This window comes from Tachysurus fulvidraco, chromosome 18 (assembly GCF_022655615.1).
Source record: "Tachysurus fulvidraco isolate hzauxx_2018 chromosome 18, HZAU_PFXX_2.0, whole genome shotgun sequence".
Classification (NCBI taxonomy): Eukaryota; Metazoa; Chordata; class Actinopteri; order Siluriformes; family Bagridae; genus Tachysurus; species Tachysurus fulvidraco.
Window position 1 is genome coordinate 20,871,769 of NC_062535.1, and position 13,844 is coordinate 20,885,612.

At 46.0% G+C, this 13,844-nt stretch overlaps 1 protein-coding gene across 1 annotated transcript in view; it reads left to right on the forward strand.

Annotated features, from left to right (window-relative positions):
- The window catches only part of LOC113636972, an 80,305-nt gene that overhangs the window by 40,567 nt on the left and 25,894 nt on the right, over positions 1-13,844 (forward strand). Inside the window, exons 48-81 of the mRNA XM_047803078.1 lie at positions 886-1,076; positions 1,258-1,348; positions 1,496-1,595; positions 1,686-1,861; positions 2,011-2,166; positions 2,366-2,499; positions 2,617-2,750; positions 2,947-3,041; positions 3,146-3,315; positions 3,402-3,486; positions 3,583-3,729; positions 3,817-4,025; positions 4,131-4,234; positions 4,395-4,513; positions 4,689-4,865; positions 4,993-5,195; positions 5,285-5,385; positions 5,531-5,649; positions 5,774-5,899; positions 5,982-6,175; positions 6,295-6,389; positions 6,494-6,624; positions 6,839-6,963; positions 7,113-7,227; positions 7,315-7,527; positions 7,810-7,980; positions 8,178-8,315; positions 8,494-8,543; positions 8,712-8,844; positions 8,964-9,046; positions 9,182-9,308; positions 13,064-13,254; positions 13,436-13,526; positions 13,672-13,771. Of these exons, the coding sequence (XP_047659034.1) occupies positions 886-1,076; positions 1,258-1,348; positions 1,496-1,595; positions 1,686-1,861; positions 2,011-2,166; positions 2,366-2,499; positions 2,617-2,750; positions 2,947-3,041; positions 3,146-3,315; positions 3,402-3,486; positions 3,583-3,729; positions 3,817-4,025; positions 4,131-4,234; positions 4,395-4,513; positions 4,689-4,865; positions 4,993-5,195; positions 5,285-5,385; positions 5,531-5,649; positions 5,774-5,899; positions 5,982-6,175; positions 6,295-6,389; positions 6,494-6,624; positions 6,839-6,963; positions 7,113-7,227; positions 7,315-7,527; positions 7,810-7,980; positions 8,178-8,315; positions 8,494-8,543; positions 8,712-8,844; positions 8,964-9,046; positions 9,182-9,308; positions 13,064-13,254; positions 13,436-13,526; positions 13,672-13,771 (4,594 nt within the window). The remainder of the gene's footprint in view (positions 1-885; positions 1,077-1,257; positions 1,349-1,495; positions 1,596-1,685; positions 1,862-2,010; positions 2,167-2,365; positions 2,500-2,616; positions 2,751-2,946; positions 3,042-3,145; positions 3,316-3,401; positions 3,487-3,582; positions 3,730-3,816; positions 4,026-4,130; positions 4,235-4,394; positions 4,514-4,688; positions 4,866-4,992; positions 5,196-5,284; positions 5,386-5,530; positions 5,650-5,773; positions 5,900-5,981; positions 6,176-6,294; positions 6,390-6,493; positions 6,625-6,838; positions 6,964-7,112; positions 7,228-7,314; positions 7,528-7,809; positions 7,981-8,177; positions 8,316-8,493; positions 8,544-8,711; positions 8,845-8,963; positions 9,047-9,181; positions 9,309-13,063; positions 13,255-13,435; positions 13,527-13,671; positions 13,772-13,844) is intronic.

The following is a 13,844-nucleotide window of genomic DNA, read 5'->3' on the forward strand; positions in this document are numbered from 1 at the left end:
AGAGCACTTTCCAGCACCCCTCCCAGAGACCCCAAGAAGGTCGGGTACTCTACACTGCCATTTTGGCCCGTAAGCACAAATAACAGTGAGAGACCTACAGTATCCCCGACCCGAAGGCGCAGGGAAACGACCCTCTTGTTCACCGGGGTGAACTCCAATACATGGCGGCTGAGCTGTGGGGCTATGAGCAAGCCCACACCAGCCCGCCGCCTCTCACCGCGGGCAACTCCAGAGTAGTAAAGAGTCCAGCCTCTCTCGAGGAGTTGGGATCAAGAGCCCAAGCTGTGCGTGGAGGCGAGCCCAACTATCTCTAGTCGGTATCTTTCAACCTGCCGCACCAGCTCAGGCTCCTTCCCCTCCAGCGTGGTGACATTCCATGTCCCTAGAAACAGAATCCGTGTCCGAGGATTGGGTCGCCGAGGCCCCCGCCTTTGGCTGCCACCCAATCCACAATGCACCGGCCCCTTACCGTTTCTCCTGCAGGTGGTGGGTCCGTGACGTCACCCGGTATGGCACAACCGGGACCCCGGCCTGGAGCCTTAAGATACCATGAGCCTAAATCCCTGTTCAAAGTCTATTTCCGACTGTAACTTTGCAATAGAATGGCTCTGGAAAGTTCCCAGAATTCCCAGAATTAACCTCAGGTTTGCTGACCTCGAAACACAGAGAAGAACATATATGGGCAGAGCAGTGGCAGTAAACTGCCTTGAGGCAAACACAATATTTCAGGCAAAATCTCTGAATTCAAACATTGGTAACATCCTGATGTTCAAACAAAATGACAGTAAACATCTTGACAGTAAACATTGGAATCCTCACAAGAAGCCAGTTCTTACACATGCTGTAATTTAATGAGACTCTCCTACATGGTTTGTGACATTATAGGGTATATCTGGTGTGAGTCTGACCAGGCATCAGGTGGAGGTTCTGGGGAATATGGCATGCACACTGGACTCCTCCTACATCCAGAGCTCTGACCCCATAATTCTGGAGAACCTGAAGAACTGTGGAGATCTTTCTGATTCTCAGATGACTGCTGTACAGTCAGTGCTCCTCAGTGGGAACACTGCTTACGGGTGAGACAGAGATTTATGCAGATTACTGGATATCTTTTAATCTGGTAGTGCTGTAGGAAAGGTTCATTATGAACCTTCACATCAGTAATATTTTTACTATCTTAATATTTTGTGTCTAGAGCTAAGTTGTATAAGAAATGAATAAGATCTCAGATTTCATTGATTTTTTTCTTCACATCAGCAATCCCTCAACGTGGAATGAGGACACTGTGGAGCAACTCAGCAACCTGGCTGTCTATTTCAAATCAAACCTCTGCGTCAAAATTCCCATTGTATGTGAATCTGTTTTGTTTTAAATTGCCGTTGCGATTGATTGAGTGTTTCAGTGTTAAGCTTTTTGGACTAATTTCATGTTGTTACTCTGTGTGTGTGTTTGTGTGTGTGTGTGTGTTTGTGTTTGTGTGTTTGCATTGTTGAAGAATATAAAGAGGAAGTTCATTTCAGCCCTGAGGAAGCAAAAGATCCCGTTGAAGAAGCTAAGGGCACTGTTTACAGAATGCAACACAGAAAGCACTAGCGGTAAAAGTACTTTACAGTGTAAAACACAGTGAGATACAGGGATCCAATTTAAGTTTCTATCCTTCAATGACCATGTTGTTCTATGTCTAGCAGTGAGCAACATCACAGCGGTGACCATTTCAGACCCATCATTTCCTTTTGGCTTTAACTCCACACAGTTTGATCTGTATCTGGACATCACTGTACTGCAGGAGAACCTGGCAGCCATCACTGAGAAAGTGGTGGACACCAGCCTCCAGACTATCATTCTCAACAAGTTAAACCAGGTCAGCAGCACTGAACACTGAATTGTTTTCTAAATGTACCCCATAAATCATGGTTTGTTGGTGAGTTGTGAGTTTAATGTCCACACAATATTTTGTACAGTGTGTGATAGGTGTTCAATTATGAATTGTTGTTTTGTGTGCATACGTAGATTTACCCATCAGGTCTTAATGACGATGTACTGCAGCTGCTGGGTTCCACTTCTCGTGTGGCCACTACTGATGACATTAGCAAGTGGAACATTACCATAATTGACACATTGTCCTCTTTGATGAACTCAAATGATGGACCCTGGGAAGAAGAAAAGGTAATGTGTGTGTGTGGGAGACACGGAATATTGAAGTATAATGAAAGTAGAAACGATTTTTCATAGAGAGAGAGAGACAGAGTGAGAGAGAGAGATTATATAAAACTATTTCCTACCTCATTTGAAAGATTAATATTTCAAAAGGTTGATATTTTTAATGATATGTTTGCTGCAATAATCATTTTTGTGTATTTTGTAGAGTAAAGCAGTCATTATGAGGTATCTGAACATGGGAAATCACTCTCTGGGAAGTGCTGAAATAAATGTAGTTGGTTCCAACATCTGCACTTTAGACATCAGTGTGCTGGAAAATATCACTGCTGAGAGTCTAACGTAAGTACATACTCACAGCTACATACAGACACAAACATGGATAAACAAAATAATAAGAGTTAAGAGTAATTTGAGTACAGTAGTGCTGTTGTAGTTTACATTTTGTCCTATACGCAGGTCAGTCCTGTCTCCAGATCTGTCCTCATGTTCCACTGGACAGAAAACTGCTCTGTACATCATTGCCAACTCTTCATTCAGCAGTCAACACAGCAGCTCCACAACATTCTACCAACTCATCAGCCCTTACCTGGGTAAAACAATCCACTTACACAGAAATACTAAAGATACACACTAGGTGTAGTGCACTAAAACAGAAGTAGTTGGATTGAAATAAAAGTGCATGCACATATGCACACACTCACACATACGTTCATTCACTCACACTTACGGCACAACTCAAACCCTATGAATTTAATTGTAAATGTGTGTGTGTGTGTGTGTGTGCAGGTGGAGCTCCTGTGGAGGATATTCTAGCTCTTTCGACTCAAAACATCAGCATGGACATCACCATATTCATTAGTCTGAATCCTGCTGTTCTCACGGTATAAAACGTCCAGAAAATGACCAGAATAAATGTTTCAGTTGTAAGAAGTAAAATAACGAAAACTGCATATGAACTTGATCAAAACTGTTTTGGTTGTGCCAGATCCTAAATGTCAGCACAGTGAGGGCTCTAATGGGGGTAAACTTGGCTGATCTGAAGCTGTTTGAGAACTCCTCAGTGGTTCAGTCCTGGGTGTCACAACAGAACCAATCTGATCTGAACACGCTGAATCTTGGCATCACCAACCGCAACCCTTGTTATGGCATAGACAGGTAAGCCTTTTATGGAATAAAAAAAGAGAAACTTAATAGAACAAAGGTTTTAGGAGATGCATAACATTATTCTTTTTTCCACACAGTCACCCACTTGATAGCGAATTTGCATCCGGAAATGTTTCCGCAGTACTGTGCAACTTTAGCATTCCTGACTATGCCTGTTCATCAGTGAGTCCACAATGAATAAAATACCTCTTCAGAATTTCAGTCTTGTTACACAGAAGATGAGCTGACCACACATAACTCTGTTTCTTGTCTTTCAAGGTTGTTGTATTGTCCTCTAATGATCTGGTCACACTACTCACATGCAAACTGCCAAGCAGCCTGAGCGTCTCTAAAGATGCTTGGAAGCTTTTCTTCCAGAGTCTTTCTGGACCGTTGGATGATGCCCTGGAGAGGTTTTCAAACATGGTATGTAAAGTCGATCGGTGCTGTAGTTAAAAATGACCTTAAAAATCAACGTTTGTGTGTGACTGAAGAATGTAATCTCTCATGTAGACACACAGCAGCATTCAGTCTGACCCTAACATACTTGACGCCATCGGGGAGGTGATAATCGACAAGTTCACCGCAGCACAGCTGACGAATGCCACGTACATCACGGACTGGTTCCACATAAGGCTCAGACCATTTTTGTCATCAGTGTCCTTAGATTTTCTGTTCAGCCTTAGTTCAAAAACCTTCAGCTGTGAAACCTACCAAATTGTGTACGTATGGACAATGGAATTTCAGAACACATGCGTGTGTTATTGAGGACATAGAGATGAAGTAATCTATGGCAAAATCTCATCTGTTTCTCTCCTCCAACTTAGGGTGGAAGCTCTTGGCAGTCAAGAATCTCTCATGAAAGAGGAACAGAAGCAGAGGGTATTTAATTCGTTCATCTTTCCCTTCCTGCAAAGAGATGATCTTCCAGGTACACAGGCCACTTTTAGTTGTTTTGATACAGAAACCAGGCATTCTTAGACTTGCTTTAGCTTGTTCAAATTAAGACAATTGCTTGCCTGAATGAAAGAAGCGAGGAGCCACATGAGAGTATTCCGATTGATTTAACTAATGGTCTCTGATCGTTTCAGACCCTGCCTGCCTTTCCAACACTTCTGGCAGCGCCGACTGGCTTGAAAAGAACCTTGGCGGTTTCTCCGATTATGCCCCCTTGGAAAAGCTCAAACTTCTAAATGCAAATTTCTCTAGCGTGAGTAACATCCCAACTGCACCAAGTGTATATTTCTTGTGGGTTTGCAATTGACTGTACAGTGGTAGAAAGGGTTGGTCTCTGGATTGTAGTGGTGAACACAGGCAGCTGCCCTTCGTTTTCCTTGAAGACCTGGTGTGAACAGAATGTGTAATATACGTGTCTTGTCCTGCAGGTCGCAGTGTTGGGCTTACTGTCCAGTGAACAGAAGGCACAGTTCATCTTGCAGCCGGATTCAGGAGTGTTGGGAAATGACTCTGTGTTTAGAGAGGTGTTTACCAGTGTGCTCACATCCTCAGATGTGGATCAACTTGGCAGCTTCTTCGAAGCCTTCAACCAGACTGTAATACAAGTGAGGATCTCTGTAGTCTTTAAACCAGGGCATATTTTCTTTTGAAAATGGACACATTCAATCTATGAATAGCAATTGATGAAGTCCAAGTGTGACTGTTAATCCATGTTGCTTTGTGTTTTTGCAGATGAACGTGACTATTCCTTCAGCAATATCAGATAGCATTCTGAACATGACACTCTTGGATCTGGTGCCTCACTTCCAAAGTTTCAGCCCAGAGGACTTTGCCCTGTGGTTCCAGACTTACCTTTCATTGTTCCTCACAAGGATTAGTTCAAACACCCTGTCGATCATCCCCACAAACATCAGCTGTGACTCCTACAGAGAGATGTGAGCTCCTCCTCAACCTGAAAGCACAGATCTGTTCTTTACCTGCTTCGATTTGTAACTGGTTTACTTCTATGTTTTTGTGATTACAGAGTGAAAGGACTTGATCATGTGTACAGCGACCTCTCTGCAACCCAGTCCAACACTGTCTTCAGCTACACACAAGACTACCTCGAGTACCAGTCCAGCCAAGGTATGTGTGTGTTTTTGCTTCTGTATTTGCTATGTGTTTGTCAGATGAAGAATAAGTCAGGAGTGTCCTACATGCACTGGTCTGATATCATGAATCGGAATGCACAACAGAGTTTTTTTCAGTAGTGCCCTATGTTGCCTCACAGGCCTGAGCTGCTATGGCACAGGAAGCTTCTACGTGTTCCTGAAACAGTTGTTCCTCAGTTTTGGATTCCCCGACCTGAACGATTTCCTGTCTCTGATCCCAGCCGACCGCCAGGCACAGGTATTTCTGCTGTATGACACGGATCGCACCAGTGAATCGCTCACTAATCGTTTAAGTGGCAGCCAACGAGCCTTCCACATCTGCCTCTGTAACAAGTGTGTTGTCTCCCCACTGCCTCCTCTAGCTTTTGAGCTCCATCTCTCCGGAAGAACTCAGCGAGTTTCTGAACAGGCCGAACACAGTGAGTAATGCGTCTGAACTCTGCAGCCTCCTCGACGACTACAACAGGACCAATGAATACCTGGAGACGGTACACCTCTTAGTCCACGTGGATAATTTGCCTTTATTGTATGAGAATTAGCTTATAGATTAATCTCTGTTTCTCTGTACAGGAGCCTGTTCTGTCCTCTGCTGTGGCTAGCTACACGTTGGCGTGTGTGTGGTCTCGTGCTCTCACCGCCTCATCTCAGGCTGAGGTAGAACAGTGGTTTAATGTCACACTGGTTCACTACCTGCCCTACCTCAACTCTCATCTCATCAGCTCCGACCAGCTCAGGGGTGCCTCCTGCCTCTCATACAGAAAATTGTGAGTCATTTTTGCATGTACCGTTACACAGTGCTTTCAGCACATGCACTGCCTTGTGTTTGTTGTTCAAATGAAATGAGGATCTGTAGAAAATCACCTCTATATGTGTCTGTGAGCAGGGTGTCTGTCTTGGGGGACAACTACAATTTTTCTGCAACTGATTTCACCCCAGCTGATGTGTACAGCTCTATTAAAGAGTATCTGAACAGCAGCGGTAAGAAGAACTACATCTCTCTCTCTTCCTCTCTCTGCTGCATATTCATTTCCTGTATTTGTGTGAGAAAAGTAAATGTGTCTGAACATGACTATGTGTTACAGATGGCAGTCCCCGCTGCTATAACTCCTCAGACCCGCTTCTGAACTCCACCGCCTGGTTTGCTGACAACATTGGATTCTTCATCACTTTCATCAAGCTCACTGATCTGCAATCATTCCTATCAGGAAACATGGTATAATACAACCCCCCCCCCCCCACACACACACACACAGACAGATCATGATCATCATCCATTGAGAGATTTACAGGAATGATCGTCTACAAATATCTTTTATCTGCATCACAAAACACGCATAGTATCACCAGTGTGTGTGTGTGTGTGTGTGTGTGTGTGTGTGTGTGTGTGTGTGTGTGTGTGTGTGTGTGTATTTTATTGTGCCCTTTAGTCACTTGTGTTCCTGGAGAACTCAAAAAATCTTCAGCTATTCAACAACCCGGGCATTTCCACCAGTGTCCTGGAGTACTACACAAACGAGTTATACATCCAGAATCCTGACTTCAACCTACTCGGGTAAAAGTCTACACCAAACACTACACACCAAACAACTGATTCTATTCATTCAACCTGCCTGGTGAATTTGACACCCTCAGCAAACGCAGTACAAACTATACGAAACATCCTTGTATGCATATTTAAGAAGGTTGTCTTTGTTCTTAAAGCTTGCCAGCTGAATTGCTGTGTCAAACTGATGCCTCCGTGTTTGATCGTCTTGGAGATGCAGACATCACGACCATCCTGAATCGCATCAACTTCTGCACAGAAATAAATCCAGAGGTGATCAATCAATCAGACCCCAGTCTGTTCAACCGGTCAGTTATTCAGTAGCAGTGTGAGTTACCTACAATCCTCTTCTCCTTTCAGGCCACAGCGGTGCTGGTAGCAAAGTTCCCCGATGTATCTGCATCCACCATCCAATCTTTGGGCAGCCAGTGCGTGGGACTGACTGTGGGCCAGATAAGCTCCGCCCCCTCCGATGTGATAAACAGTTCTCTGACTATACTCAGTAACATCAATGGCTGGGACCAGGGCCAAGTGAACTCCCTCATCCAAAGCATCCTGAGTGCAGGCTTTACTGTGAGTGTACAATGCACACTTGTCAGAAACGTGGGTCTACGCTACTGGAAGCGAGATCACTTCTATTTAGAACAATATCACAAAATACCAGTGTAATGGGCAAATTTCAAACACATTGTATTGCTGTTCAAATATTCACCAACTTCAGTGTATATACAAAAGTCCTGTAATTTAAATGGCGCCTTCTTGTTTCCAGATCCAATACAGCATAATTGTACTTTTTCTTTGATTAAAGTTTCTAAATAAGAAACTAAACAATTGTCTGATTGTTTTGCTTCACAGATCAGCAGTGCCTCCTCTCTGGAGTCCCTGGGAACACTCATCGGTGGTGTTCCCTCTGCAACCATCTCAATCATCCCATCTTCTCAGTTTCTGTCTTTATCTCAGAATCCAACATTCATCAATAACATTCTCTCAGCGCCAGTTATTCTGCAAACTACATTTGTCCAGAAGGTATTCTCTCACTCTTACACACACACAAAATATACAAACACACACCTTTAAAATACACTACACTACATTACTGGAATGGAGAAATAAATGACTGTCGCCAACACAGGTTTAATTCTAATTTAAAATTAGTCCATTGCTCAGAATACAGTTTGTTTAGTCTGTAAAAGCTGAAGACTACCTCGTACACTTTCTTGCAGGTAATCTCTGTAGATCAGACCAAAGTGATACAGAATGTTCCAGATGCACTGGTGATGTATATTCCACTTGTTCTACTGACGTCACTGAACTCTGGAGACATTTCACTAATCAATAACAAGAGCTGGAGTCATGAACAGGTAACTGTAGCGAGTAACATTATCAGATAATCTTTTTGTCGTACTGAAAAAAGTTGTAAATGTCTAACATGGCTTGACTGTGATCACAGTCCTTACAGATGTCTGAATTCCTGTGGAGTTTGGATATCAGAGTGTAAAACACATCAATAAAATTTTGAATTCTCTGATTTTTTTCTAGGCTATGATGTTGTTTGGTGCAGTGGCCAGTGCCAGTGATGATCCAGAAGAGTGAGTTAGAAACACACACTGTCTCACATGCATTCATATACACTCACTTGCGTTGGGTGAACAATCCAGATGTCTAAGATTCTTCCAGCGTCCAAATAGATGCTGTTTTTTTGGTTCACCACTGCGTGTATGTCTGTGTGTGATTTATGTGTGTGTATTTCTCTACAGTCTGTCAGCATCAATACTGCAGGGATTCTCCTGCAGCTCAGTTCAGACTCTCCCACAGGAAACAACCAAAGATCTAGTGAAAGCCTGTAGACCACGTGCAGGCAGAGACAAGGTCCTACTGGAAGAGGCTCAGGTACACACTCTGATATTCATTCACATTCCACACACAGTCTGAAACAGAAGCAGCAAGTGTACAAAAACATATACTGCTACTTGGGATACCACACAATCACGGTGTGTTCTGTATTTCAGCTGACCTGCATGTACAACTACGTGAAAGACGATCCATCTGTTAGCTTTAGTGACGTCCCCTCTGATATGCTTCTGTACTACAGGTGTGTAACACATTTATATACACACTGTACCGTATACAAATGATAAGGCACACTTCCTCTGCATTCCTATATGGAGGATTATCTTAGGTAAATAATATGGGTGGGTCAATTTGTGTGTGTGCGTATGTGTTGTAGCTATGACAAGGTCCAGAAGGTGAATTGCCAGGCGTATTTCGTTGCCCTGGGCAGAGCAGATTTCTCCGTTCTTTCCCTTGACCTCGACAAGACGACCGTCCTGTTCGACCATGCAAAGGACTGCCTGGTAAAACATACACAGCGAGATGTACATAGACATAGACCAGCACACTTGTTATTAGCACTTAAATGTTACGGATAACCAGTCAAACAATCTTACAATATGATTGTGTCTCATGATATTTCACTGTTGAAATGTACATTTACAGCATTCAGCAGGTTCCCTTCTACAGAATGACTTACATTAGTGCTTTCTGCTCACTGAGAAACATTTACATTTACAGCATTTGGCAGATGCCCTTATCCAGAGTGACACACAAAAGTGCTTTCAAGTCTCTGTCATTGAATACATCAAATCTGATTCACTAGGTTACAGACTTAAGATACCCATCCATCCATCCATCCATCCATCCATCCATCCATTTTCTACCGCTTATCCGCTTATCCGGGATCGGGTCGCGGGGGGAGCAGTCTAAGCAGGGATGCCCGGACTTCCCTCTCCCCAGACACTTCCTCCAGCTCTTCTGGGGGAATACCGAGGCGTTCCCAGGCCAGCCGAGAGACATAGTCCCTCCAGCGTGTCCTAGGTCTTCCCCGGGGCCTCCTCCCGGTTGGACATGCCCGGAACACCTCCCCAGGAAGGCGTCCAGGAGGCATCCGGAACAGATGCCCGAGCCACCTCAGCTGACTCCTCTCGATGTGGAGGAGCAGCGGCTCTACTCTGAGCTCCTCCCGAGTGACCAAGCTTCTCACCCTATCTCTAAGGGAGCGCCCAGCCACCCTGCGGAGGAAACTCTTTCCGGCCGCCTGTATCCGGGATCTTGTCCTTTCGGTCATGACCCAAAGCTCATGACTATAGGTGAGGGTAGGAACGTAGATCGACTGGTAAATAGAGAGCTTCGCCTTGCGGCTCAGCTCTTTCTTCACCACAACAGACCGGTATATCGACCGCATCACTGCAGAAGATACACCGATCCGCCTGTCGATATCCCACTCCATCGTTCCATCACTCGTGAACAAAACCCCAATATACTTAAACTCCTCTACTTGAGACATGAGTTCTCCGCCAACCTGAAGGGGACAAGCCACCCTTTTCCGGCTGAGAACCATGGCCTCGGATTTGGAGGTGCTGATTCTCATCCCCGTTGCTGCACACTCGGCTGCAAACCGTCCTAGTGCACGCTGGAGGTCCTGATTTGAGGAAGCCAACAGGACATCATCATCTGCAAAAAGTAGAGATGAAATACCGTGGTCCCCAATCCAAACTCTCTCCAGCCTCCGACTGTGCCTAAAAATCCTGTCCATATAAATAATGAACAGGACCGGTGACAAAGGGCAGCCCTGCCGGAGTCCGACATGCACCGGGAACAAGTCTGACTTACTGCCGGCAATGCGAACCAAACTCCTGCTCCGGTCATATAGGGACCGGACAGCCCTTAGCAGAGGTCCCCGGACCCCATACTCCCAGAACCCCCTACAGGTCAACATGAGGGACACAGTCGAATGCCTTCTCCAGATCCACAAAGCACATGTGGACTGGTTGGGCAAACTCCCATGAACCCTCCAGCAGCCTAGCGAGGGTATAGAGATGGTCCAGTTTTCCACGACCGGGAAGAAACCCGCATTGTTCCTCCTTCATCCGAGGTTCGACTATCGGCTGAATTCTCCTCTCCAGTACCCTGGCATAGTCTTTTCTGTAGAGGCTGAGGAGTGTGATCCCCCTGTATTCGGAACACACCCTCCGGTGCCCCTTCTTAAACAGAGGTAGCACCACCCCAGTCTGCCAGTCCAAAGGCACTGTCCCCAACCGCCACGCGATGTTGCAGAGGTGTGTCAACCAAGACAGCCCCACAACATCCAGAGACTTGAGTTACTCAGGGCGGATCTCATCCACCCCCGGTGCCTTGCCACTGAGGAGCTTCTCAACTACCTCAGTGACCTAGCTTGGGGGATCGACGAGTCCACAACTTAGTCCTCTGCCTCTGCTTCCTCAGTGGAAGTTATGTCGGTGGGGTTGAGGAGAACCTCAAAGTACTCCTTCCACCATCCGAGAATGTCCCCAGTCGAAGTCAGCAGATTCCCACTGTAAACAGTGTGAGCAGGGCACTGCTTCCCCCTCCTGAGACACCGGACGGTTTGCCAGAATTTCTCAGAGGCCGACCGATAATCCTTCTCCATGGCCTCACCAAACTCCTCCCATACCCGAGTTGTTGCCTCAGCAACCACCCGGGCTGAAGCTTGCTTGGCCCTCCGGTACCTCTCAGCTGCCTCCGGAGTCCCCCGAGCCAACCAGGCTTGATAGGACTCCTTCTTCAGCTTGCTGGCAGCCCTTAAATCCGGATTACACCAACGGGTTCGGGGGTTGCCGCCACGACAGGCACCGGAGACCTTACGGCCACAGCTCCGAGCAGCCGCGTCGACAATGCAAGTGGAGAACATGGTCCACTCGGACTCAATGTCTCCAACCTCCCTCGTGATCTGGTTGAAGCTCTGGCAGTTGAAGATCTCTCTGACAGGAGACTCTGCCAAATGTTCCCCGCAGACCCTCACAGTACATTTGAGTCTGCCAAGTCTGTCCAACTTCCTCCCCTGCCATCGGATTCAATTTACCACCAGGTGGTGATCAGTTGACAGCACCGCCCCTCTCTTTACCCGAGTGTCCAAGACATATGGCCGGAGGTCATATGAAACAAGCACAAAGTCGATCATCGACCTCCTACCTAGGGTGTCCTGGTGCCACGTGAACTGATGGACACCTTTATGCTTGAACACGGTGTTCGTTATGGACAAACTGCGACTAGCACAGAAGTCCAATAACAGAACACCACTCGGGTTCAGGTCGGGGGGCCGTTCTTCCCAATCACGCCCGTCCAGGTGTCACTGTAGCTGCCCACATGAGCGTTGAAGTCCCCCAGTAGAACGACGGAATCCCCAGTCAGAGCACTTTCCAGCACCCCTCCCAGAGACCCCAAGAAGGTCGGGTACTCTACACTGCCATTTTGGCCCGTAAGCACAAATAACAGTGAGAGACCTACAGTATCCCCGACCCGAAGGCGCAGGGAAACGACCCTCTTGTTCACCGGGGTGAACTCCAATACATGGCGGCTGAGCTGTGGGGCTATGAGCAAGCCCACACCAGCCCGCCGCCTCTCACCGCGGGCAACTCCAGAGTAGTAAAGAGTCCAGCCTCTCTCGAGGAGTTGGGATCAAGAGCCCAAGCTGTGCGTGGAGGCGAGCCCAACTATCTCTAGTCGGTATCTTTCAACCTGCCGCACCAGCTCAGGCTCCTTCCCCTCCAGCGTGGTGACATTCCATGTCCCTAGAAACAGAATCCGTGTCCGAGGATTGGGTCGCCGAGGCCCCCGCCTTTGGCTGCCACCCAATCCACAATGCACCGGCCCCTTACCGTTTCTCCTGCAGGTGGTGGGTCCGTGACGTCACCCGGTATGGCACAACCGGGACCCCGGCCTGGAGCCTTAAGATACCATGAGCCTAAATCCCTGTTCAAAGTCTATTTCCGACTGTAACTTTGCAATAGAATGGCTCTGGAAAGTTCCCAGAATTCCCAGAATTAACCTCAGGTTTGCTGACCTCGAAACACAGAGAAGAACATATATGGGCAGAGCAGTGGCAGTAAACTGCCTTGAGGCAAACACAATATTTCAGGCAAAATCTCTGAATTCAAACATTGGTAACATCCTGATGTTCAAACAAAATGACAGTAAACATCTTGACAGTAAACATTGGAATCCTCACAAGAAGCCAGTTCTTACACATGCTGTAATTTAATGAGACTCTCCTACATGGTTTGTGACATTATAGGGTATATCTGGTGTGAGTCTGACCAGGCATCAGGTGGAGGTTCTGGGGAATATGGCATGCACACTGGACTCCTCCTACATCCAGAGCTCTGACCCCATAATTCTGGAGAACCTGAAGAACTGTGGAGATCTTTCTGATTCTCAGATGACTGCTGTACAGTCAGTGCTCCTCAGTGGGAACACTGCTTACGGGTGAGACAGAGATTTATGCAGATTACTGGATATCTTTTAATCTGGTAGTGCTGTAGGAAAGGTTCATTATGAACCTTCACATCAGTAATATTTTTACTATCTTAATATTTTGTGTCTAGAGCTAAGTTGTATAAGAAATGAATAAGATCTCAGATTTCATTGATTTTTTTCTTCACATCAGCAATCCCTCAACGTGGAATGAGGACACTGTGGAGCAACTCAGCAACCTGGCTGTCTATTTCAAATCAAACCTCTGCGTCAAAATTCCCATTGTATGTGAATCTGTTTTGTTTTAAATTGCCGTTGCGATTGATTGAGTGTTTCAGTGTTAAGCTTTTTGGACTAATTTCATGTTGTTACTCTGTGTGTGTTTGTGTGTGTGTGTGTGTGTGTGTTTGTGTGTTTGCATTGTTGAAGAATATAAAGAGGAAGTTCATTTCAGCCCTGAGGAAGCAAAAGATCCCGTTGAAGAAGCTAAGGGCACTGTTTACAGAATGCAACACAGAAAGCACTAGCGGTAAAAGTACTTTACAGTGTAAAACACAGTGAGATACAGGGATCCAATTTAAGTTTCTATCCTTCAATGACCA